Raw genomic sequence first — 24,641 nt, 5'->3', positions numbered from 1 at the left:
GGTTCCTGACTAGCTCGGATAACTCCCTGGCTTTCTCCTCCGGGAGAAACACCTTTTTCTGGACTGTGTCCAGAATCATCCCTAGGGACAGCAGACGTGTCGTCGGAGACAGCTGCGATTTTGGAATATTTAGAATCCACCCGTGCTGTCGTAGAACTACTTGAGATAGTGCTACTCAGACCTCCAACTGTTCTCTGGACCTTGCCCTTATCAGGAGATCGTCCAAGTAAGGGATAATTAAGACGCCTTTTCTTTGAAGAAGAATCATCATTTCGGCCATTACCTTGGTAAAGACCCGGGGTGCCGTGGACAATCCAAACGGCAGCGTCTGAAACTGATAGTGACAGTTTTGTACCACGAACCTGAGGTACCCTTTGTGAGAAGGGCAAATTTGGACATGGAGGTAAGCATCCTTGATGTCCAGGGACACCATATAGTCCCCTTCTTCCTGGTTCGCTATCACTGCTCTGAGTGACTCCATTTAGAATAGGTCTCACCTAGCCGTCTGGCTTCAGTACCACAATATAGTGTGGAATAATACCCCTTTACTTGTTGTAGGAGGGGTACTTTGATTATCACCTGCTGGGAATACAGCTTGTGAATTGTTTCCAATACTGCCTCCCTGTCGGAGGTAGACGTTGGTAAAGCAAACTTCAGGAACCTGCGAGGGGGAGACGTCTCGAATTTCCAATCTGTACCCCTGGGATACTACTTGTAGGATCCAGGGGTCCACTTGCGAGTGAGCCCACTGCGTGCTGAAACTCTTGAGACGACCCCCCACCGCACCTGTTTGTACGGCCCCAGCGTCATGCTGAGGACTTGGCAGAAGCGGTGGAAGGCTTCTGTTCCTGGGAATGGGCTGCCTGCTGCAGTCTTCTTCCCTTACCTCTATCCCTGGGCAGATATTATGGGGACGAAAGGACTGAGGCTGAAAAGACTATGTCTTTTTCTGCTGAGATGTGACTTGGGGTAAAAAAGGTGGATTTTCTAGCTGTTGCCGTGGCCACCAGGTCCGATGGACCGACCCCAAATAACTCTTCCCCTTTATACGGCAATACTTCCATGTGCCGTTTGGAATCTGCATCACCTGACCACTGTCGTGTCCATAAACATCGTCTGGCAGATATGGACATCGCACTTACTCTTGATGCCAGAGTTTCACATATATAGAAATGCATCTTTTAAATGCTCTATAGTCAATAAAATACTGTTCCAGTCAAGGGTATCAATATTTCCAGTCAGGGAATCCGACCAAGCCACCCCAGCGCTGCCCATCCAGGCTGAGGCGATCGCTGGTCGCAGTATAACACCAGTATGTGTGTATATACTTTTTAGGATATTTTCCAACCTCCTATCAGTTGGCTCCTTGAGGGCGTCCGTATCTGGAGACGGTAACGCCACTTGTTTTTATAAGCGTGTGAGCGCCTTATCCACCCTAAGGTGTGTTTCCCAACGCGCCATAACTTCTGGCGGGAAAGGGTATACCGCCAATAATTTTCTATCGGGGGAAACCCACGCATCATCACACACTTCATTTAAATTTATCTGATTCAGGAAAAACCACATGTAGTTTTTTCACACTCCACATAATACCCTTTTTTGTGGTACTTGTAGTATCAGAAATATGTAACATCTCCTTCATTGCCCTTAACAAGTAACGTGTGGCCCTAAAGGAAAATACGTTTGTTTCTTCACCGTCGACACTGGAGTCAGTGTCCGTGTCGACCGACTGAGGTAAAAGGACGTTTTAACGCCCCTGACGGTGTTTTAGACGCCTGGACAGGTACTAATTGGTTTGCCGGCCGTCTCATGTCGTCAACCGACCTTGCAGCGTGTTGACATAATCACGTAATTCCTTAAATAAGCCATCCATTCCGGTGTCGACTCCCTAGAGAGTGACATCACCATTACCGGCAATTGCTCCGCCTCCTCACCAACATCGTCCTCATACATGTCGACACACAAGTACCGACACACAGCACACACACAGGGAATGCTCTGATAGAGGACAGGACCCCACTAGCCCTTTGGGGAGACAGAGGGAGAGTTTGCCAGCACACACCAAAAACGCTATATTATACAGGGACAACCTTTATATAAGTGTTTTTCCCTTATAGCATTTTAATATATATATACATATCGCCAAATAAGTGCCCCCCCTCTCTGTTTTAACCCTGTTTCTGTAGTGCAGTGCAGGGGAGAGCCTGGGAGCCTTCCCACCAGCATTTCTGTGAGGGAAAATGGCGCTGTGTGCTGAGGAGAATAGGCCCCGCCCCCTTTTCGGCGGGCTTCTTCTCCCGTTTTTCTGAGACCTGGCAGGGGTTAAATACATCCATATAGCCTCCAGGGGCTATATGTGATGTATTTTTAGCCAGAATAAGGTATTATACATTGCTGCCCAGGGCGCCCCCAGCAACGCCCTGCACCCTCCGTGACCGTTGGTGTGAAGTGTGTGACAACAATGGCGCACAGCTGCAGTGCTGTGCGCTACCTTCATGAAGACTGAAAAGCCTTCTGCCGCCGGTTTCTGGACCTTCAATCTTCAGCATCTGCAAGGGGGGTCGGCGGCGCGGCTCCGGGACGAACCCCAGGGTGAGACCTGTGTTCCGACTCCCTCTGGAGCTAATGGTGTCCAGTAGCCTAAGAAGCCAATCCATCCTGCACGCAGGTGAGTTGAACTTCTCTCCCCTAAGTCCCTCGATGCAGTGAGCCTGTTGCCAGCAGGACTCACTGAAAATAAGAAACCTAAAAACTTTTTCTAAGCAGCTCCTTAAGAGAGCCACCTAGATTGCACCCTGCTCGGACGGGCACAAAAACCTAACTGAGGCTTGGAGGGGGGTCATAGGGGGAGGAGCCAGTACACACCACCTGATCCTAAAGCTTTAGTTTTGTGCCCTGTCTCCTGCGGAGCCGCTAATCCCCATGGCCCTGACGGAGTCCCCAGCATCCACTTAGGACGTCAGAGAAATTATAGGTACTATGACCCTTGAATCAAATTATATGTGTTGTTAGGCTGAGTGCCCAATGGCGCTTTGAAGTCACTGATCAGTTGTACTAGATAGGCTTACTGAGGGTACTATAAAGTGCAATATTCCAATAGAAAGCTCCCCTTCAGTTTGGGCGCTGTGACCCATCACTTATGTGCAATCATATGCTTGTACAGCTATGAGTCAGTGTTTATCCTCACTAGTGATCTCAATGTAATTAGCTGTTCTCAATCAATTTACAGCAGGTAATATCTGAAGTCAGTATCACTTTAAGTGAATAATCTGTTTGGGCGCTATGACCCCTCACTTATATGCATTCATATGCTTATACAGCTATGAATCCGTGTTTCTCCTCACTAGTGATCTCAATGTAATTGGCTGTTCATTAATCAATTTACAGCAGGTAATACCTGAAGTCAGTGTCACTTTAAGTGAATGATAATTGATGTTCACTTATATGCTTATACAGCTATAGATCAGTGCTTCTCCCCACTAGTGATCTCAATATAATTAGCTGTTCTCAGTCGATTTACAGCAGGTAATTAATAAAGTCAATATCACTTTAAGTGAGTAATCACAATGTTCATTAGTGATATTGTTAATGAGAGACACTGTAATGTCCAAGAATGCATATAAACTGACAGTTTTCCACAATATTCACTACTATTATAGTGGAATATAGATCATAGCTGTGAGGCACAGGGTTTAGTGAGCTGTTTGAGTATTGCACTAATGCCGTACATTGGAACACTCCATCAGCTGTTAATAGCAGTATATCCTAACTAGCTGTTTTGTAATTATCAGCTGTGTGATGGAAACCTATATATCAAATAAACAGCATTTAACCTGCGTAGCACATAAACATTGCTAGATAATTGTTCTATACTTGTAAAGTAACAAGCAGTGCTGTAGAGATGTCTCAGCTGCTACATTAAGCAGTGTATCTTAGTCTTGCTACAATGTTGCTAGTACATGCAGCTTGCTGAGTCATATGTGGTTAAATTATCCTCTCAGTGCAGGAAAGCTTGTGAGCTCCATCAGTGTCATGAGGCTTCACAATAGCCAGCTCAGCTTTAGTATAGACCTCGCTCTATTCCTAACCCAAAGTATCCTGCGTCTCCCAGAGAGGAGACATAAAAGGCAGGTAAGTATGGCCTATGGCAGGTAATCAAATGCTTACAAATGTTAACACAAGACCAGAGCTTTATCATCACCTAAACCAGTGGTTCCAAAACTCTGTTCTTAAAACCTGACTGCTAGGGTGCCTTGAGGACCAAGAGGTCTATTTACCTTGGACAGAGATAAAGTGGACAGAGATAAAGTACCAGCCAATCAGCTCCTGACTACCATGTTACAGGTTGTGTTTGAAAAATGACCGTTAGAAGCTGGTTGGCTGGTACGTAATCTCCGTCCACTTTGTCTCTATCCAAATCTTAGTAAATAGACCCCCAAGTCTCGTAACCATTTATCTAAACTACTTACAACCTGTTTCACCAGAACACATGAGCTTTTTAGTAATGTCAAGGGCCCAGCTTTTCATAAACCTGAACAATTTGGGCTAGTATGATCTGAACCACAAGGGTAGGTAGGAGCACTTTAGGGCAAGATAGTAGAGGTCATATGTCTGAATGTGGTTCTAAAGCAATTTTGGAGGATTTGCAAATCACTATTTCTACTTTGCATTATATAGAAATGGAGAAAATTCAGAGTTGTACAAAGAAATACCCAAGAACTCATAGAAAACATCAAAGAATCTAAAAGCAGGAACACATTGTTAAAACTTAATCAAACACTACAGGTGAATAAGAAAGAAAATGCTTCTCTGAAAAAAACAACATATACAACAGAAGCATAAGGCACACCCAGGGGGCGAGGGTGGAGAGAGAGGCAACGTTGGAAACAAATGCTAAAACGTACAGTATGCAGGGTAAATACTGGCTGCTCTTGTATGGAGCTCACAAATGCTGGAGTTCCACTAGGATACACCCCTCTCAACTATAAATCTATCTGCTCATTTTACTCCTGCCCCACCTGCACTGCAACATAGTTTTGCTAAGGTGGAAATTTCTCTCACTCCCACTCCCATCCGCTCAGGTGATCCTTAGGGGTGGTATTCATGTGACCGGCGGTCTGCTGACCGACAGTCACATGACCTCCTCCACCATCCCGCCGGCTCAGTATCCCGATGGTCGGCATGCCGACCAACAGGGACTATTTCTACTCGTGGGTGTCCACGACACCCATAGAGTGGGAATAGAACCCATGGCGACCGCAGGTCGCCACCGAGCCCGCAGCGTGGCGAGCGCAGCGAGCTCTCAAGGGGCTTGCTGCACTCGCCCCTCCCCGCCGGGATCCCGGCGTCGGTATGCTGCCAGGATCCCGGCGTCGGTAAGCTGACCGGCGGTCAGGAGACCGCCGGTCAGCCATACTACACCCGATCCTTAATATGCTCCAGTTATACTGTATATGTATGTTCTTTTACAATAGAAGAGTTTTCTTGCTTATTTACCTTTTTGAGTGTTTCTGAAACAATGGGGTCATTCAAATCTGATCGCTGCTGCACGTTTTTCCACAGCGTGCAAACAGATTCGAACTGCACATGCACCGCACCGGTGCGTCGCACGGCTGCAATATTCATCGGCGCCCTGCAACAGGATGGTGCTAAGAATCCATTCGCACGGGCGTTCGGCAAGGAGATTGACAAGAAGGGGCCATTTTTTTGTGGGTGGCAAATGACCGTTTTCAGGAAGTGTCCGGAAAAACGCAGACGGGCTCAGGCGTTTTCAGGGAGGGTGTCTGACGTCAGCTCCGGCCCCGATCAGCCTGCTCTCATCGCACGGGAAGAGTAAAGGCCCGTATTCACGGGCAGATCTAGGGAGAGATGTGTGCTGAGCGTACGAGGGGGGACAGGGGGACCGCTCATTTCACCCAGCGGGCCAATTAGTGGTCAGATTGCTTAGATTATCGCTCCGTGAGAACCCCCCTTAAGTCCTGGGCTGCACAGAGACTGCACAAAATCAGTTTGTGCAGCTCTGCTACACATGCGATCGCTCTTCCTGTAAGCGGCGACTATCTGATCACAGGACTGCAAAAATCGCTGCCCAGAGATCAGCTCTGAATGACCCCCAATGTGCACTGGACAGACAAATGAATGTTGTTTTTTGGCTGAAGTCTTAGGGGTATATTTACTAAATCGCAGGGTTTACAGTTCAGATGTTGCCCATAGCAATCAGTCAGATTCTAACTATTATCCTCTAGAACAGTGGTTCTCAAACTCGGTCCTCAGGACCCCACACAGTGCATGTTTTGCAGGTAACCCAGCAAGTGCACAGGTGCATTAATTACTCACTGAAACATTTTAAAAGGTCCGCAGGTGGAGTTAATTATTTTGTGGTCAAAAGAATGCCATTAGAATCCAGAGGCGCTCAAAAAAAACACATAAACAAAACATTCATAGTGCATTAAGTATGTGTATGGGAGATTCAATATATTCAAATTCTTTTGGTTGGTTTTGTACCTAAAGATGAGTCTACTTTCTTAGGAGTAGACAAACACGCTTTTGGGGGGAGTGGGAATTCCACCAGTCAGGATTCTACGTACCTCTGATCTTCCTCTTCACAGATTTATATCCCTTGGAATATTAGGAACAGAGCAGAATCCCCGCAGCTAACTCCTCTCGTAATTAGGAAAATAAGCCCATTGGAATACAATAATACAGGCAGTTTCCTTGGATTTCTTATGCGAAGAGTACCTAGAAAACCTGTGCACGCCTCCTGGTGTCTGATCAGACACCAGGAGGCGTGCACAGGTTTTCTAGGTACTCTTCGCATAAGAAATCCAAGGAAACTGCCTGTATTATTGTATTCCAATGGGCTTATTTTCCTAATTACGAGAGGAGTTAGCTGCGGGGATTCTGCTCTGTTCCTAATATTCCAAGGGATATAAATCTGTGAAGAGGAAGATCAGAGGTACATAGAATCCTGACTGGTGGAATTCCCACTCCCCCCAAAAGCGTGTTTGTCTACTCCTAAGAAAGTAGACTCATCTTTAGGTACAAAACCAACCAAAAGAATTTGAATATATTGAATCTCCCATACACATACTTAATGCACTATGAATGTTTTGTTTATGTGTTTTTTTTGAGCGCCTCTGGATTCTAATGGCATTCTTTTGACCACAACGATTTCTGGAGTGTGGGGTGACACTTCCTTGTCCATTTCTTGAAATCAGAGGCAGCCATTACTGGCGCACGGTATTTTATCATAAGTTTTTGATTTTCTGGAGTTAATTATTTCACTTGTGATTCTGTGAGGAGACCTGCAAAACATGCACTGTGTGGGGTCCTGAGGACCGAGTTTGAGAACCTGTGCTCTAGAAGGTGGTAGATAAATAAGCAGAACCCAATTGGTTGCCACGGGCAACATCTCCACTTCTGTAAACCCGCACTTTAGTAAATATACCCATTACGGGGGTCATTCTGACCCGATCGCACGCTGCAGTTTATCGCAGCGGTGTGATCGGGTCAGAACTGCGCCGGCGCCGCAGTGTGCCGGCACATGCCAGACAGCCGAAGGCTGGGAGGGGGGCCGAATGCCGGCATTTGAACGGGGGGCGGGCTGCAGCGGCTGCGTAACGTCACACGCAGCCGCTGCGGGCCGGGGAGCGATGAGTAGCTAAAGCTGCGCTGGGAGGGAGCTACTCTTGAAGTGCAAAAACTGCTGTGCGATGCCTTTGCACTTCTGCAGGGGGGGGGGGGGGGCGGCGGCACTGACATGTGGGGCGGGATAGCCCTGTGCTGGGAGTTCCCCCGCATGTCAGTGTGAATGACCGTAGCTGTGCTAAATTTAGCACAGCTACGATCATCTTGGAATGACCCCCTACATGCCACATTTGATCCAAACAAACACACCTCTTTTGAATAGAACTTTAAGAGTGTCTCTCACGCCATCACAACCCACACCTCCGATATGTAATATAATGTATAGACTCTGGATATGGGAAGGTCACTCACAAATGCACACACTAAGACAGGCATGTCCAAACTGCGGCCCTCCAGCTGTTGTGAAACTACATATCCCAGCATGCCCTGACACAGTTTTGCTGTCAGAGAATGCTAAAGCTGTGTCAGGGCATGCTGGGATGTGTAGTTTCTCAACAGCTGGAGGGCCGCAGTTTGGACATGCCTGCACTAAGAGGTAGTCATGTGAATAGAAAGAACACCTTTGTTCTCAGTATTTTTACAAATCAAGATGGCAACTGGAGTGTAAATGTAAACGGGGCAAGATGGAAACTGGAAGCACACGGAATTCTATATACTGACAAGTGAAGCAGTAGGGGAAGTGGCGATGTGAGAGACCACATATGCTGGCCCACTCCCATCATTGCATTAAGACCTAATTATCAAACATCTTATCCTCAGCAAACATCACATTCTCAATAAGATACTTCTCACCACTTACCACGTACCTAGCGATGTTTATTACCAATGTATGTTTGAAGATGTGCAATGACTTCTAAAAAGGACAGCTCTCCTAATAACACATGTCCATTGAGATATGATGACATCCAGGTTAATGACCCAGGAGTTCTACTGCACATGTGCGGTCTTCAGCCAGTGCAAGCATGAGCAGCAGGGGACACTGGGAGGGATCCTACTGGATCCTTCTTGGGGATTTATGCAAACGTAAGCCTAGAGGCATCTATGGGATGCTACAAGTTAGTATCTTGTAGCAGCAAGTTGTTGCATGTATCTGTATATTACTATCTGTATTACTGTCTGTATGCATGCATCGGTCTATTACATCATATTTGGGGCATTTTGGCTCCAGAGGCACTGCTCCTGATAATTGATATTTGAGGACATTTGCTTCTGGACACCTCTATTAAGATCTCACCAAATCATCTCAATGGGGTTGAGGTGTGGGCTGTAACTTGGACATTCTATAATCTTGATGGTTGTTTTTGTTTGTTTTTTTAGAAACAGATTTTGCAAGGACAATAAAAAGGATGAAAAATGTCATCCTGGGGCATTCTTATACAATAAAAATTAAAATATGTAATAGTATAAAACATAGCTATTGTTAAATATCCTTATAAATACTAGTAATATACAAAAAAGCAAATTTGAATTCAAACATACTTCAATAACTCATGCTGCTCATGAAATAGAGATGTCAAGCGCATCAGGTGAAAATATAGAAATGGAATACAATTTTGTGCCCTGAAATAAAAAAATATTCTAGGTTAAATTACCTCAAAGGGTATAGTCCAGGCCTGGCCAACCTGTTGCTCTCCAGCTGTTGTGAAACTACAGTACAAGTCCCAGCATGCCCGGCCACAGTTTTGCCCTTAAATGCTAGAACTATGGCAGGGCATGCGGGGATGTAGAGTTTAACTACATCTGAAGAGCCACAGGTTGGCCAGGCCTGGTATAGTCAGACACGGAAGTATCTGTATTCCTTGATCGGCACAATGATAAAGGGCCTAATTCAGACCTGATCGTAGCAGCAAATTTGTTAGCAGATGGGCAAAACCATGTGCACTGCAGGGGGGGGGGGGGGGGCAGATATAACATGTGCAGAGAGTTAGATTTAGGCTGGTTATATTGTTTCTGTGCAGGGTAAATAATGGCTGCTTTAGTTTTACACTGCAATTTAGATTTCAGTTTGAACACACCCCACCCAAATCTAACTCTCTCTGTGTCAGGCTCCGGAGCCTTACCTCCGGCGGGTGCTCCCGCGGGTTACCATCCCGCTGGTTGGCGCGGCTGCGGCAGGGAGCTGCTGGCGGCGGTCCTTCTGGACGGATGTGCGGCTGCCAAGGGCCGGGGGTCGAAGGTCTAGAGAGCCGGGCGCTGCGGCGGGGATCGCTGCAGTAAGGTCCTGTAGTGTGTCAGAGACAGAAGCTGGCTAAAGTTGTGTGCTAACAGCTAAGTATGTCTCCTGTGCTGGGGGCAGCCATGTTGGAGACCAGAGTATTGCCAATGAAGTTCCCAATCTGTGTCCAGCCAATCCTGCGTGTTCTCCACTTACAAAAGGGGGCTGGCTCAGAGGGAGAGTGCCAGTTCTTCATGTTACCTCCTTGTGAAAGGTTCTCCAGCTCTGTGCTCCCAGGTTACTTCTGGTTCCCTGGTCCTGGTTGCTCTCATCCATCGGTTACCTAAACGCTGCTGCAGTCCTGCTGTCTAAGTCCGATGCCACTCGTGGTAGCGCTCACGGGGTTCCATGCCGTAGTGGAGCTCCAGGTGCTAACGGCGGTTCCCGCAGACAAATTCATTTCTTCAAAGTCCAAGCTCTTCAGCCTCGTCTTTCAATCACAAACCACAGTCTTCATTTCTTCAAAGTCCAAGTTCTTCAGCCTTGTCTTTTAATCATAAAACACAGTCTTCAGTTCTTCAGCTTCACTCTTCAAGTCATTTAACCATAGATTCTAATTCTTCCAGTTTCTTCAATTGCTCCAATATTCGTGTACAGCCCGATTATTTATTAAAACTACAGTTATCTTCCTACGAAGTCCTCCTTTTCTTTACGCCCTCCGGCTAACGTTAACACTTAGTTTGGCTTCCATCCCATGAGGAGGAATTACATTTTGCCACCTCGCTTACTCTCCTCACAGGTAGCTGTCCCTTCAGCCAAATCTCTGTTGTCGGAACCCCAACTTACGCCAAGCGTGACACTCTGCACATGTTAAATCTGCCCCCCCTGCAGTGCACATGGTTTGTCCCATCTGCTAACAAATTTGCTGCTGCGATCAGGTCTGAATTAGGCCCAAAGTTCCTGACTTATATTTATATATCATATGTGAACAAAATTTATACATATAGCAATACTTTCCATATAGTTAAACTGATCAAGCCTTATGAAATGAGATGTAAATGCACAAAATCACAAATACAGCGTCTGTGCTCAAAAAAAAAATTCCCCTATTACTTAGAGCAGTGAAAATGTACATAGATTAATAAGCGCAGTTCTTATCTGTTCTCAGTGGTACAAATGCAAATAGTACCAATACAGCAGGTGTGCTCATTTGCTATATCACCATCTATGGCTTAAACAACCTATTTACAATATAGTCGATGAAAGTAATGGCCAATATTGCTAATTTAACATATCTCTAAATACTGATTAGTGATGGTATAGTCAGTCTCCAAGATCTGAAGAGCTGATGAGAAGTGGAATAAAAATCAGTACCTCACAACTTCTACTGTCAGCAGCTTTGCAAGCATCACAGCCCCTACCCACTACCTCTATTTCTTTTTACTCTGGTGTTCTCTCATTTAGAATTGCCTATTGAGTGTTTCTGCAATGCTGCAATAGTAACAGGGACAACCACCTGTGCAGTACAAAAAGTGGACATGACTTCATATTCTTCTTTCATCAGGGTTTATGCACTCACCACCCTCTCATCAGGGGCTCTGGTGCTTGCAAAGCTGCTGACAGTAGAAGTTGTGAGGTACTGATTTTTATTCCACTTCTCATCAGCTCTTCAGATCTTGGAGACTGACTATACCATCACTAATCAGTATTTAGAGAAATGTTACATTTGCAATATTGGCCATTACTTTCATCAGCTATATTGTTAATGGGTTGTTTAAACCCCAGATGGTGATATAGCAAGTGACCACTAGCACACTTGCTGTTTTGGTACTACTTGCATTTTTACCACAAATCTATGTCTATTTTCACTGCTGTAAATAATAGGGGAATTGTTTTTGAGCAAAGACCCTGTATTTGTGATTTTGTGCATTTAACGCTCATTTCACTAAGGATTGATCAGTTTCATTATACACAAAGAAGTGTTCTATGTATGAATTTTGTTTACATATGATATATAGATACAAGTGAGGAACTTTATCATTGTGCCAATCAAGGAATACAGCTACTCTGGTATCTGACTATACTGTACCATTTGAGGTAATGTAACCTATAATATTTTGGATTTTAGGACACAAAAGGGTATTCCATTACTGTATATTCATCTGATGCTCTTGGCATCTCTATTTCATGAGTTCTTGAAATATGTTTTCATTCAATTTAGCTTTTTTGCTTATTACTATTTTTATGGATATTTAATAGGGATCAGTATGATTTACCGATGGATGGGATGCTGGCGTCAGTATACAGAGAGCGGCATCCCGACAGCCCCCCATTAAGGCCCAAACTCTCCTCTTCCCCCTACCCTAACCCTCCCCAGTGCTGCCTAACCCCAACCATCCCCGGTGGTTCCTAACCCTAACCCTCCTCGCTTGATGCCTAACCCTAACCCTTCCTCCCCGATCCCTAACCCTTACCCCCCTTCTACAGCCTAAACCTGCCCCCCTTCCCCCACGGTAGGACGGCAGTGTGTCCCGCTGTGAGGACGATCGGGATGCTTGGTGTCGGTAATCTGACACCGGCATCCCGAGCGGCGTCTGTATTTTGACGCCGGCAATGTGTCCTCCACTGGGATCTCGGCATTGGTATATTGACCGCCGGGATCCTGTAAGTCGGTAAGCTGCCTGCTTCCCATTTAATAGAAGCTATGTTTTATACTATGACATATTTTCATTTTTTTTATGCGTGCCCCAAGAAGACATTTTATGTCCTTGTTTTTGCACTTGCATAATCTGTTTCTTGTACTATTACAAAACCTCTGGGAGCATCACCAATCAAGGGCAGTCCACAATCTATTCATAGTAGACAGGCCACCATATTGGTTCATATAATTACTCCAACGATAGCACTTGTGCTGACTCGATTCGTTGTTTCTGGATTTCTTTTTAGCCAGTTGGTAGATTTGTTAGTTTTGTTAGGAATGTTGCCCTGTTGCCTGGTTCAATATTATCTAAGCTGTCCAGCTGTCAGACGGATGAACACACACAGGGCCCGATTCCGATTTGGAAACTAAAATCTACGCAGCTGTGTTTTTTTTTTTATCAAGCTATGGACTTGCTAAACTATGCAAGTGAAGGAGCCGCCGAGATATGAATAGAGACGCCCACCGGAGTCACCACATAGTCCTCAGCAAATGTGTACACATACGCAGCATTGATGCAGAAACAAGGAACATCACGCCAACCCCCTTCCCTAACCCTCCTGGCGCAGCAGCCTAACCCTTACCCCCTTTCTACAGCCTAAACCTACCAACCTCTTCCCCCGCGGTAGGACGGCAGTGCGTCCCGCTGGGTATGGGTTTCCGGTGGCCAGGACACCTGTTAGTCGGCATGCCGACTGTCGGGATTGAGAGCCGACGGGATGTCGGGATGGGTATTGTGACTGGCAGTCTCCTGACCGTTACAAAGGTATGCAGTCAAGGTGTCAACACGCAATATATCAACAAGGTTAAAATGTCTAACATGCCGACATCTGCAAAGTACCAACACAGCAAAAATTTCAACATTAGCATTAGGGTTACCATAAAGATGATTACTGACACGGTTACCATGTCGACCCTGTTCTAGAAGTCTTGTGCGAGCTAACCTCTCATGGAAGCCTGACTTTCTCTCTCTCACTGTAAGGTTTACCATGTTATCCGCAGTATGTAGCTTTCAGTTCTTTGAGGATTCTCTAGGCACCATAGGGCCTGATCTTTGCTGGGCCATCCACTACTGGGAAGACTGAGAACCATTTTCAATGACCTGTGGTAGATCATCTTTATTCCTGTAGACCAACTGGCTTCAGATCACCTTATAACCCCTCTCCAGACTAATGAGCAGTGACAGTTGCTGCCGAGATCTCTTCTGCCCGGCATCGTGTTTACACAACCCTGACTGCTGCAGAACGCTCTGCCAAAGCATCAATAAGAGAGTGGGCGGCACTTTCTCATGCTCAAATAATGAGGGGCACTTCATCAGCAGCAACTGTCTCAGAGTACCCTTCTGTACAGATACAGTATCAAGAAGGCTGTACGAACCTTTCCACATATTTCTCAGTCACATTGGCTTATTTCTAGCTGTTAACAGACATCAAGCAACATCTGTTATGGGTTATTTGTTAAATAAGATTAGATATATCCCATTTAAAACTGCATGCATAAAAATACAGATTTGCAAGGAGAGCATAAGAAATATACACACACACATACATAAAACTAAAATATAAAAGTCCCCACCAGTTCCCGCAGGAGGAATCCATATTGTATATATTGCATGTACTATCAATCAACAACAATTATAATAATAATGTGAGGCATGCCAAACTGAATAAAAGCAGGTTCACATAATAGATCATTTGAAAGCATTACATTCATTAATTAGATCACTTCCTCCTTTTTTTTGTAATTTTCAAGTTGGCCACTAGAGGAAGACAAAGCACAACATACCGTTGGGTGGATAGACCACAGCAAACTCTTCTAAGCCCAGCTTTCCTGCCAATTAAATAAATGCATTTTCAGATAATCAAGCAATGCAAAAGAAAGATACGAAGTTTGATGCACAATTAAAATAACTAACCAATATAAAATGTAGAAATGACAGCTATATGCCAGGTATACTGGATAGCCTTAAGCCAGGCATGTCCAAACTGCGGCCCTCCAGCTGTTGAGAAGCTACACATCCCAGCATGCCCTGACACAGCTTTAGCATTCTCTGACAGCAAAACTGTGTCAGGGCATGCTGGGATATGTAGTTTCACAATAGCTGGAGGGCCGCAGTTTGGACATGCCTGCCTTAAGCAATCTATATTTGGGCAGCACTGAAACATTTTATTGGCTTTTAACCAATGAATGAATTGCCGCTGAAAGGGGACTAATAAACAGCAATTATTAGATATAATACATTAATATATAATGTAGGCTTAAAGCAGTGTCTATTTTGCTTAAATTACGGTCAATACCCCTAGATTGTAAACTTGCGAGAAGGGCCTTCTACCTCTATGACTGTCTGTTATTACCCAGTTTGTCTTATCACTGCTGTTTCCAATTGTAAAGCACAACAGAATATGCTGCAGTATATAAGAAACTGTAAACAAATAAATATAACATAATGACAGGTCTTCAATGACAGCCTACTGTAGGTAGAGCATACTGTATAGGCTGTTTTCATTCATTCTTTTTTGTTTTGTACGTTGGAAAACCTAATTTACATTTGCATGTCTGCATTATAAAATGATTGGGGCACCCCATGCTCTACTGGCCAGGATTAGGACATTAATATGTAGGTCTGATACATTAATAGTCAGTCCAGGAGGCAGTGCACTGAATCACAGTCAAATGCAGAGCTGGGCTTGTACACAAGTCCTAGGTAAAGATCCAGGACTAATGCACAGGAGAGCTAACAGCAAAAGATTGAACACGAACAAGGTCCAAACGCACCAAAGATCTGCTCCATAGAATCAGGCATAATGGATGGTCAAGGAACAAGGACCGGCGTTCCAGAACGTCCTGGCCACCGGCGCTAGCAAAATGTTTTCTCTCTGGGAGGCCGGGTGCGGGCATGAGGAAGCATAACAATAGCTGCGGGGGCGCTTCCGTCAGTACCAGTTTCAAAAAACCTTCTAAATATGGAGACAGATGCTAGAGGTCACGTAGGGGGGCAGATTATAGATTTTTTTTATGACAGGGGATCAGATCTGTGGCATAATGTTTCGTTATAGATTGTGTGTTTGTGTGTGTGTGTGTGTGTGTGTGTGTGTGTGTGTGTGTGTGTGTGTGTGTGTGTGTGTTTGTATGCGGGCAGAAAAGGAAACAAAGGGTATTATTTTTCATAAGGGAATTGTGTGTGGGAGGGGGGAAATGTGCGGTTTAAATTTTTTACTGAGGGAGAAGGTGGATCAGATTGGAGGTATAGTTTTTAATCAGGTGGCAGGGCATATCTGGGGTCTGATTTTAAATGGAGGACTGGGTCTGTGAAATCTGGGGTCTGATTTTAAACAAAGGGGTGGTTCAGATCTGGCATACGATTTTTAATGAGCAAGGAGAAGCAATCAGATTTTGTGTCGGTCTTTAAATGTATTTATCATATAAAGGTCAGTCACTATAATGCTCTCTGGCCTGAACAGAGGAGCCTGGAATAATCTCTGCTTTGTCATTGGGACTAGTAGGTTTTGTATTTGTTTATAGCTCTAGGACATAACATTTTTTATATTTTTAAATGTCTACTGAAACCACACTCACACTGCATAAGCATTACTGTAACATTTTTCCATTGCAGATTGCTGGTAATAAAAGGCTGGGGCCACATAGTTGTGTTAAAATTCCCATCCAGTTGGATGTCAGGGCTGACACATCGAGCGGCTGATCGGTAAGTGTATATGATTACCTGAATCAGTCGCTCTGTGGCGTGAAAACAGGTCTGCCATAAAGTCAGTGCAGTATGTACCCAGCTTTACTGCCCATGGAAAGTGGCAACGTTTCAGCAATATCTGTCTATGCCAGTGCCCTTATTTACTACAGAGTGAAACCATGATAACATTTCTGCTCGTATACTGGATGTGATGCTCAGCATGTGATTCTGCATATAAGGGTAATGTGCGGTGCTGAGCACACTCTTCTCTTGTGTATATAGGGTGTATAGTACAGCAACGGCATTTGCCATCAGTTTACTTCCATTATCTGACCCAGCTTTCTCACTGTACATACACAGAACCGAATGAGAAGAGGGAGAATAAGCATGGAGCCGGAAGATCCCACTCGCCCCATAATACAGAACAGCCAACGCCACACTTACAGATGTGTCCTCATACAGCACATCAAGCCTCAATACACCATGCAGCACAAGATGCCTGGTGTGAGTGAGCCGCCAGAACCTGCTGACTTCGGGTGTCTTTAAATGCATCTTATTCACAATGCAATGCAGCTAGGACACACAAGGAGACAGTGCTGATTAATTTGATATAAGACACTTGTATGTCGTGTGTGACCAGTGGAGGCTGCCACTATCTATGACAGCGAGGAGCGGAGAGATATGCACACAAGCAACGGCTTTAGTGTACATGAGCAACCCCCCGGCTTCTATGGACTGCATCGGCTGCAACCCATAGAAGCCGGATGGGGCTGATGATCAGACAGGGAGTGGCTTCCTACAGGAACCCAGCTCTCTGTTAATCGCAGTGAGCTCTGGCAGTCCCAATGGAGGAAACCCCTCCCAATGGGACTGCCTGTAGTGTCTGTGACTGACAGGTAGAACTTCCAATAGGAAGTCACTGCCAATTATTATAGTGAAGCCACTGAGCAAGTACAGTCACACAGACTGCAGCTCAGCTGAGCTCACTGAAGGGGCAGATTTTACTTGGGGGGCTAAAAGCAGCCACTGTGTGTGAGTCTGTATACGGAGAGCAACAGAACTTGTATTGGAAAAAAGCTGCAGCTGCTACATCGTAGCACTTCACCTACAGGTTCAGAGACTCAGTCTCACACAGATATACAAGGGTCATATATCAAATTAATCACCAGAGTCTACTGATGCGTCCTAGTCACATTTTTAGCAGAAAAACAAAAAAACACCCGATGCTAGAAGATTCTCATGTGACCTGGTGTGCAAAGAGGGGCTGTTTGGCATGACTGAGCAAAGATGTATGAGGACACATCTGTAGCTGGTGTTGGCTATTAGGGCAAAGCTCCATAAAACTAAGCTTTTAGAGATTATAAAATTGGTGTTGATCACAATCCCTGCTGAGCATTATGGGGATTGTGGGGTTCGGCCTTAGTTAGTCACAGTATCTCTAATATCTCTTATTGGCCCCATTCTATACATCCCCGCCAGGGTAACGGTATCTATAATATCTCTTATTAGCCCCATACTGTACATCCCGCCAGGGTAACGGTATCTGTAACATCTCTTATTGGCCCCATACTGTACATCCCGCCAGGGTAACGGTATCTGTAACATCTCTTATTGGCCCCATACTGTACATCCCGCCAGGGTAACGGTATCTGTAATATCTTATTGGCCCCATACTGTACATCCCGCCAGGGTAATGGTATCTGTAATATCTCTTATTAGCCCAATACTGTACATCCCGCCAGGGTAACGGTATCTGTAATATCGCTTATTGGCCCCATACTGTACATCGCCACCATGGCAACGGTATCTGTAACACTATGGGGTCTATTCATGAAGCAGTGAAAAGAGTGGAGAAGTGAACAAGTGGAGAAGCTGCCCATGGCAACCAATCAGCATTGATGTAACATTTATAATCTGCATACTATAACATTATACAGAGTAGCTGATTGGTTGCTATGGGCAACTTCTCCACTGGCTCACTTCTCCATTCTTTTCACTGCTTCATGAACAGACCCCTGTATCTCTTATTGGCCCCATACTGTACATTCCCGCGAGGGTAACAGTATCTCTAATATCTATTACTGGCCCCATTCTATACATCCCCGCCAGGGTAAAGGTATCTGATATTTTTTTATTGGCCCAATACAGTACATCCTCGCCAGTGTAATGGTATTACTAATATTTCTTACTGGCCCCATTCTGTACATCTCTGCCAAGGTAACGGTATCTCTAATATCCCTTACTGGACCCATACTGTATATCCCCACCAGGGTAACGGCATCCCTGATAACTCTTAATGGCCCCATACTGTACATCCCCGCCAGGGTAACAGTGTCTCTAATATCTTTTATTGGCCAAATGCAGTACATCCCCGCCAGAGTAATGGTATTTCTAATATCTCTTACTGTCCCCATTCTGTACATCTCCACCAGGGTAACGGCAACCCTTATATCTTTTATTGGCCCCATACTGTACATCACCCGCCAGGGTAGGGGAATCAGGGGAATCAGGGGAATCCAACATGTTGGATAACTCCAATTTGCCAATCCTTGCCAAAAAATGACCGGGATCAGTAAATCGTGGATTTTTAACATGCACCGATGGCCGCTGATCAGCGGTTTTCATCAGCGGATAGGGGAAATGCAGCGCAGATATATGGTCTGCAGTATTTTAGGCATTTCTTACATAGCCCCAATACTAAAATAAGCCTACACAGCTATTTCTGCATGGTTTTAGGATTGATAAATAATAGGATTTTAATACCTACCAGTAAATCCTTTTCTCTTAGTCCGTAGAGGATACTGAGGACACTTCAAGAACCATGGGGTATAGACGGGATCCGCAGGAGACATGGGCACACTATAAGACTTTGAATGGGTGTGAACTGGCTCCTCCCTCTATGCCCCTCCTCCAGACTCCAGTTATAGGAACTGTGCCCATGGAGATGGACATTTTGAGGAAAAGGATTTATTTAATTATTTTAAACAAAGGTGAGATACATACCAGCTCACACCACTAACATGCCGTACAACATGGCATTCAACAACAACAATAACGCATGCAACGGCATGACCAACAACAGTCACGGATTGACTGAACTCAATGCAACCTGAGCGTAACTATAACCAAACTGCAGGTACAGCCCGCACTGGGACAGGCGCCCAGCATCCTCTACGGACTAAGAGAAAAGGATTTACCGGTAGGTATTAAAATCCTATTTTCTCATACGTCCTAGAGGATGCTGGGGACACTTCAAGAACCATGGGGTTTGTACCAAAGCTCTAGAATGGGCGGGAGAGTGCGGATGACTCTGCAACACCGATTGACCAAACAAGAGGTCTTCCTCCGCCAGGGTATCAAACTTGTAAAACTTCGCAAAGGTGTTTGAACCCGACCAAGTAGCAGCTCGGCAAAGTTGTAACGCCGAGACTCCCCGGGCAGCCGCCCTGGATGATCCCACCTTTCTGGTATAATGGGCTTTCACCGATTTCGGTAACGGCAATCCTGCCATAGAATGAGCCAGCTGAATCTTATTACAAATCCAGCGCGCAATAGTCTGCTTAGAAGCAGGAGCCCCAATCTTGTTGGGAGCCCACAGGGCAAACAGAGCCTCTGTTTTCCTAATCTGCGCCGTTCTGGCAACATAGATCTTCAAAGCTCTAACCACATCGAGAGACTTTGACTCCGTCAAGGCGTCAGTAGCCACTGGCACTAAAATTGGCTGGTTAACATGAAATGATGAAACCACTTTTGCCAGAAATTGCTGACGAGTTCTCAACTCCGCTCTATCAGCATGGAAAATCAAATAAGGGCTTTTGTAAGACAAAGCCGCCAACTCAGACACTCGCTTTGCAGACGCCAAGGCCAACAACATGACCACTTTTGAAGTAAGGAATTTTAACTCAACCTTGTGCAAAAGTTCAAACCAATGTGATTGCAAGAAATGCAACACCACATTAAGGTCCCATGGTGCCACTGGGGGCACAAAGGGAGGCTGGATGTGCAGCACGCCTTTTACAAAGGTCTGAACTTCTGGAAGGGAGACCAATTCTTTTTGAAAAAAGATTGACAAGGCTGAAATATGTACTTTAATAGAGCCTAACTTTAGGCCCGCATCCACACCTGCTTGTAGGAAATGGAGCAAACGCCCCAGGTGAAATTCTTCCGTAGGAGCCTTCTTGGATTCACACCAAGACACATATTTTCTCCAAATACGGTGGTAATGCCTTGACGTTACTTCTTTTCTAGCCTGAAGAAGTGTGGGACTGACTTCACTGGGAATACCCTTTCGGGCTAGGATGTTGTGTTCAACCGCCACGCCGTCAAACGTAGCCGCGGTAAGTCCTGATACACGCACGGCCCCTGATCTTCTATGAGCAACTCCTGAAGATCCGGATACCAGGCCCTTTCTGGCCAATCCGGAACAATGAGGATCGCCTGAACCCTTCTTGTTCTTATAATTTTTATCACCTTCGGAATGAGTGGAAGTGGAGGGAGGACACAGACCGACTGAAACACTCACGGTGTCACTAGGGCGTCCACCGCTATCGCTTGAGGGTCCCTTGACCTGGAACAATATCTCTGAAGTTTCTTGTTGAGGCGGGATGCCATCATGTCCACTTGAGGAATTCCCCAACGATTTTTCACTTCTGCAAAAACCTCTTGATGAAGACCCCACTCCCCTGGATGGAGATCGTGTCTGTTGAGGAAGTCTGCTTCCCAGTTGTCCACTCCTGGAATGAAGACCGCTGACAGAGCGCTGGCATGTCTTTCCGCCCAGCGCAGAATCTTCGTGGTCTCGGCCATCGCCGCTCTGCTTTTTGTTCCGCCCTGGTGGTTTATGTACGCCACTGCTGTCACGTTGTCTGACTGAACCAAGACCGGCAGACCTTGAAGAAGATGTTCTGCTTGCAGTATGCCGTTGTAGATGGCTCTTAATTCCAGAATGTTTATGTTGTGTAGACAAGCTTCCTGGCTTGACAACTTTCCCTGAAAGTTTCTTCCCTGTGTGACTGCTCCCCAGCCTCGGAGGCTTGCATCTGTGGTCACCAGGATCCAATCCTGAATCCCGAACCTGCGTCCCTCCAGAAGGTGAGAACTGTGCAGCCACCACAGAAGGGAAATTCTGGTCCTGGGAGATAGAATTATTTTCTGGTGCATGTCCAGGTGAGACCCGGACCACTGGTCCAGCAGGTTCCACTGAAACACCCTGGCATGGAACCTGCCATACGGAATGGCCTCGTAGGCCGCCACCATCTTCCCCAGCAACCGAGTGCAGCGAAGAACTGACACTTTTGCCGGTTTCAGAATCTGTTTTACCATGTTCTGTATTTCCAGAGATTTTTCCACTGGAAGAACAACTCTTTGCAATTCTGTATCCAGAATCATACCCAGGAACGACAGCCGTGTCGTTGGATCCAACTGTGATTTTGGCAAATTTAGGAGCCAGCCGTGTTGTTGCAGAATCGTCAGTGAAAAGGCAACATTCTTCAACAATTGCTCCTTGGACCTCGCCTTTATCAGGAGATCGTCCAAGTACGGGATAATTGTGATTCCCCGCTTGCGCAGGAGAACCATCATTTCCGCCATTACTTTGGTGAAAATCCTCAGAGCCGTGGACAGACCAAACGGCAACGTCTGAACTTGGTAATGACAATCCCGCACAGCATATCACAGGTAAGCCTGATGTGGAGGATATATGGGGACATGTAAGTAGGCATCCTTATGTCGACCGACACCATAAAATCCCCCTCCTCCAGACTGGAGATCAGTGCTCATAGGGACTCCATCTTGAACTTGAATTTTTTTAGAAAGAAATTGAGGGATTTTAGGTTTAGAATCGGTCTGACTGAGCCATCTAGCTTCGGGACCACGAACAGGCTCGAATAAAACCCTTCCCCCTGTTGAGACAGGGGTACCGTGACAATTACTTGATTTTGACACAACTTTAGTATCGCAGCGCTTACTATCTCCCTTTCCGGAAGAGAAGTTGGCAAGGCCGATTTGAAAAATCGGTGAGGGGCCACGTCTTGAAACTCTAACTTGTACCCCATGGTTACTATGTCTACTGTCCAAGGATCCAGGTCCGAGTGCACCCAGACCTGACTGAAGAGTTTGCGACGTGCCCCCACCGGTGCGGACTCCCGCAACGGAGCCCCAGCGTCATGCGGTATATTTGGTAGAAGCCGGAGAGGACTTCTGCTCCTGGGAACTTGCCACAGCCTGTGACCTTTTTCCCCTTCCTTTCCCCCTCGCAGCAAGGAAGGAGGACACACGTCCTTTTTTGAATCTGTTGGGCCGAAAGGACTGCATCTGATAGTGAGGCGATTTCTTCTGCTGTGCAGGAACATAAGGTAAAAATGATGACTTACCCGCGGTAGCCGTAGAGATCAGGTCCGTGAGGCCGTCACCAAACAAGACCTTACCGTCCATCGCCTTCTTAGAATCAGCATCAGCATTCCATTGATGAATCCACAATGCTCTCCTAGCAGAGACTGCCATGGCATTGGCCCTTGATCCCAAAAGGCCAATATCCCTTACCGCTTCTTTTAAATACGCTGCAGCGTCCTTGATATGACCCAAGGCCAAAAGCACACTATCCCTGTCTAGGGAATCTACCTCAGATGACAAGTTTTCTGCCCACTTTTCAACAGCGCTACTCACCCATGCCACAGCAACAGCTGGTCTGAGTAGCGACCCTGTAGTGACATAAATGGATTTCAGGGTATTTTCCTGCTTACGATCCGCAGGATCCTTCAGGGCTGCCGTGTCAGGGGACGGAAGCGCTACCTTTTTGGATAAACGCGACAAAGCTTTGTCTACCGTGGGGATTGACTCCCAGCTATCCCTGTCCCCAGAGGGAAACGGATATGCCACTGGAATTCTTTAGGGAACATGTACCTTTTTGTCGGGATTTTCCCAAGCTTTTTCAAAAAGTTTATTCAGTTCATGAGAGGGAGGAAACGTTACCTCAGGTTTCTTGCCTTTAAACATACAGACCCTCGTATCAGGAACAGCAGAGCCCTTAGTGAAATGTAAAACGTCTTATCGCCACAATCATGTACTAAATACTCTTAGCCAGTTTTGGATGTAATCTGGCATCACTATAGTCGACACTGGAATCAGAGTCCGTGTCGGTATCCGAATCTGCTATTTGGGCAAATGTACGTTTCTGTGACCCCAAAGGGGTCTGGACCTGTGACAAAGCATCTTCCATGGATTTCCTCCATGACTGGTTCTTAGACTAAGATTTATCAAACCTCTTAGCCAACTTAGTCACATTTAAATTTAAAACACTCAGCATATTGACCCAATCATCTGCCGGCGGTGCCGACACTGTCACTCTCACAGAACTGTCAGTCCCCACGCCAGCCTCCTCCTGGGAAGAGCATTCAGCTTCAGACATGCCGACACACACAAGTACCGACAGCCACAAACACACTGGGCTATAGGGGACAGACCCACAGCAGAGCCTGTTAGAGAGACACAGAGAAAGTTCAGCCAGCCCACACCCAGCGCCTATCCCGGTTCTGAAGTCAGCAATAATACTGCCCAGACCTGCTAGCGCTTTTATCAAGTAATATAATTCACCAATTATGAGTGCCCCCCCCCCCCCCCCCCCTGTTTTGCACCCTGTTACTTGCAAAGCAGTGTGGAGGATCAGGGCCAGCGTCTCTGCAGCCTTCTGTGAAGAGAAATAATGGCGCTGGTGAGAGCTATGCGGCTAAGCCCCCCCGACATGGCGCGCTTAGTCCCGCTCAAACATCTTTATACTGTCGGGGGTCCCCAAACAAGTGCCTGGGTATTGTACGCCATTGTCAATTGCGGCCGCTCATGCTGCCCAGGGCGCCCCCCCTGCGCCCTGCACCCTGCAGTGCCATAATCAGTGTGGGAGCATGGCGCGCAGCACGACCACTGCGCGGTACCTCAAGCAGTCTTCTGCCGTCACTGAAGTCTTCTGATCTTCTCATACTCACCCGGCTTCTTTCTTCTGGCTTTGTGAGGGGGCGACGGCGCGGCTCCGGGAACAAGCAGCTAGGCGTACAGTAGTGATCGAACCCTCTGGAGCTAATGATGTCCAGTAGCCTAAGAAGCAGAGCCCTTGAACTCTAAAGAAGTAGGTCTGCTTCTCTCCCCTCACTCCCACGAAACAGGGAGCCTGTAGCCAGCAGGTCTCCCTGAAAATAAAAAAACCTAAATAAAGTCTTTTTCTGAGAAACTCAGGAGAGCTCCTCAGTGTGCATCCAGTCTCGCTGGGCACAGAATCTAACTGGAGTCTGGAGGAGGGGCATAGAGGGAGGAGCCAGTTCACACCCATTCAAAGTCTTATAGTGTGCCCATGTCTCCTGCAGATCCCGTCTATACCCCATGGTTCTTGAAGTGTCCCCAGCATCCTCTAGGACATATGAGAAAACGAGTTTTATGGTAAGAACTTACCCGTGTTAAAACTCTTTCTG

General features: G+C 46.1%; 1 protein-coding gene across 4 annotated transcripts in view; it reads right to left on the bottom strand.

Moving 5' to 3' along the window:
• The window catches only part of TBC1D19 (TBC1 domain family member 19), a 503,848-nt gene that overhangs the window by 92,199 nt on the left and 387,008 nt on the right, over positions 1-24,641 (bottom strand). For all 4 annotated transcript variants that reach the window (XM_063922181.1, XM_063922190.1, XM_063922171.1 and 1 more), the window contains one exon: positions 14,286-14,330. In XM_063922181.1, coding sequence (XP_063778251.1) covers positions 14,286-14,330 — 45 coding nt within the window. The remainder of the gene's footprint in view (positions 1-14,285; positions 14,331-24,641) is intronic.

This window comes from Pseudophryne corroboree, chromosome 1 (assembly GCF_028390025.1).
Source record: "Pseudophryne corroboree isolate aPseCor3 chromosome 1, aPseCor3.hap2, whole genome shotgun sequence".
NCBI classification, from domain to species: domain Eukaryota; kingdom Metazoa; phylum Chordata; class Amphibia; order Anura; family Myobatrachidae; genus Pseudophryne; species Pseudophryne corroboree.
The sequence above is the reverse complement of the archived record's forward strand: the minus strand, read 5'-3'. Positions and strand labels throughout refer to the sequence as shown.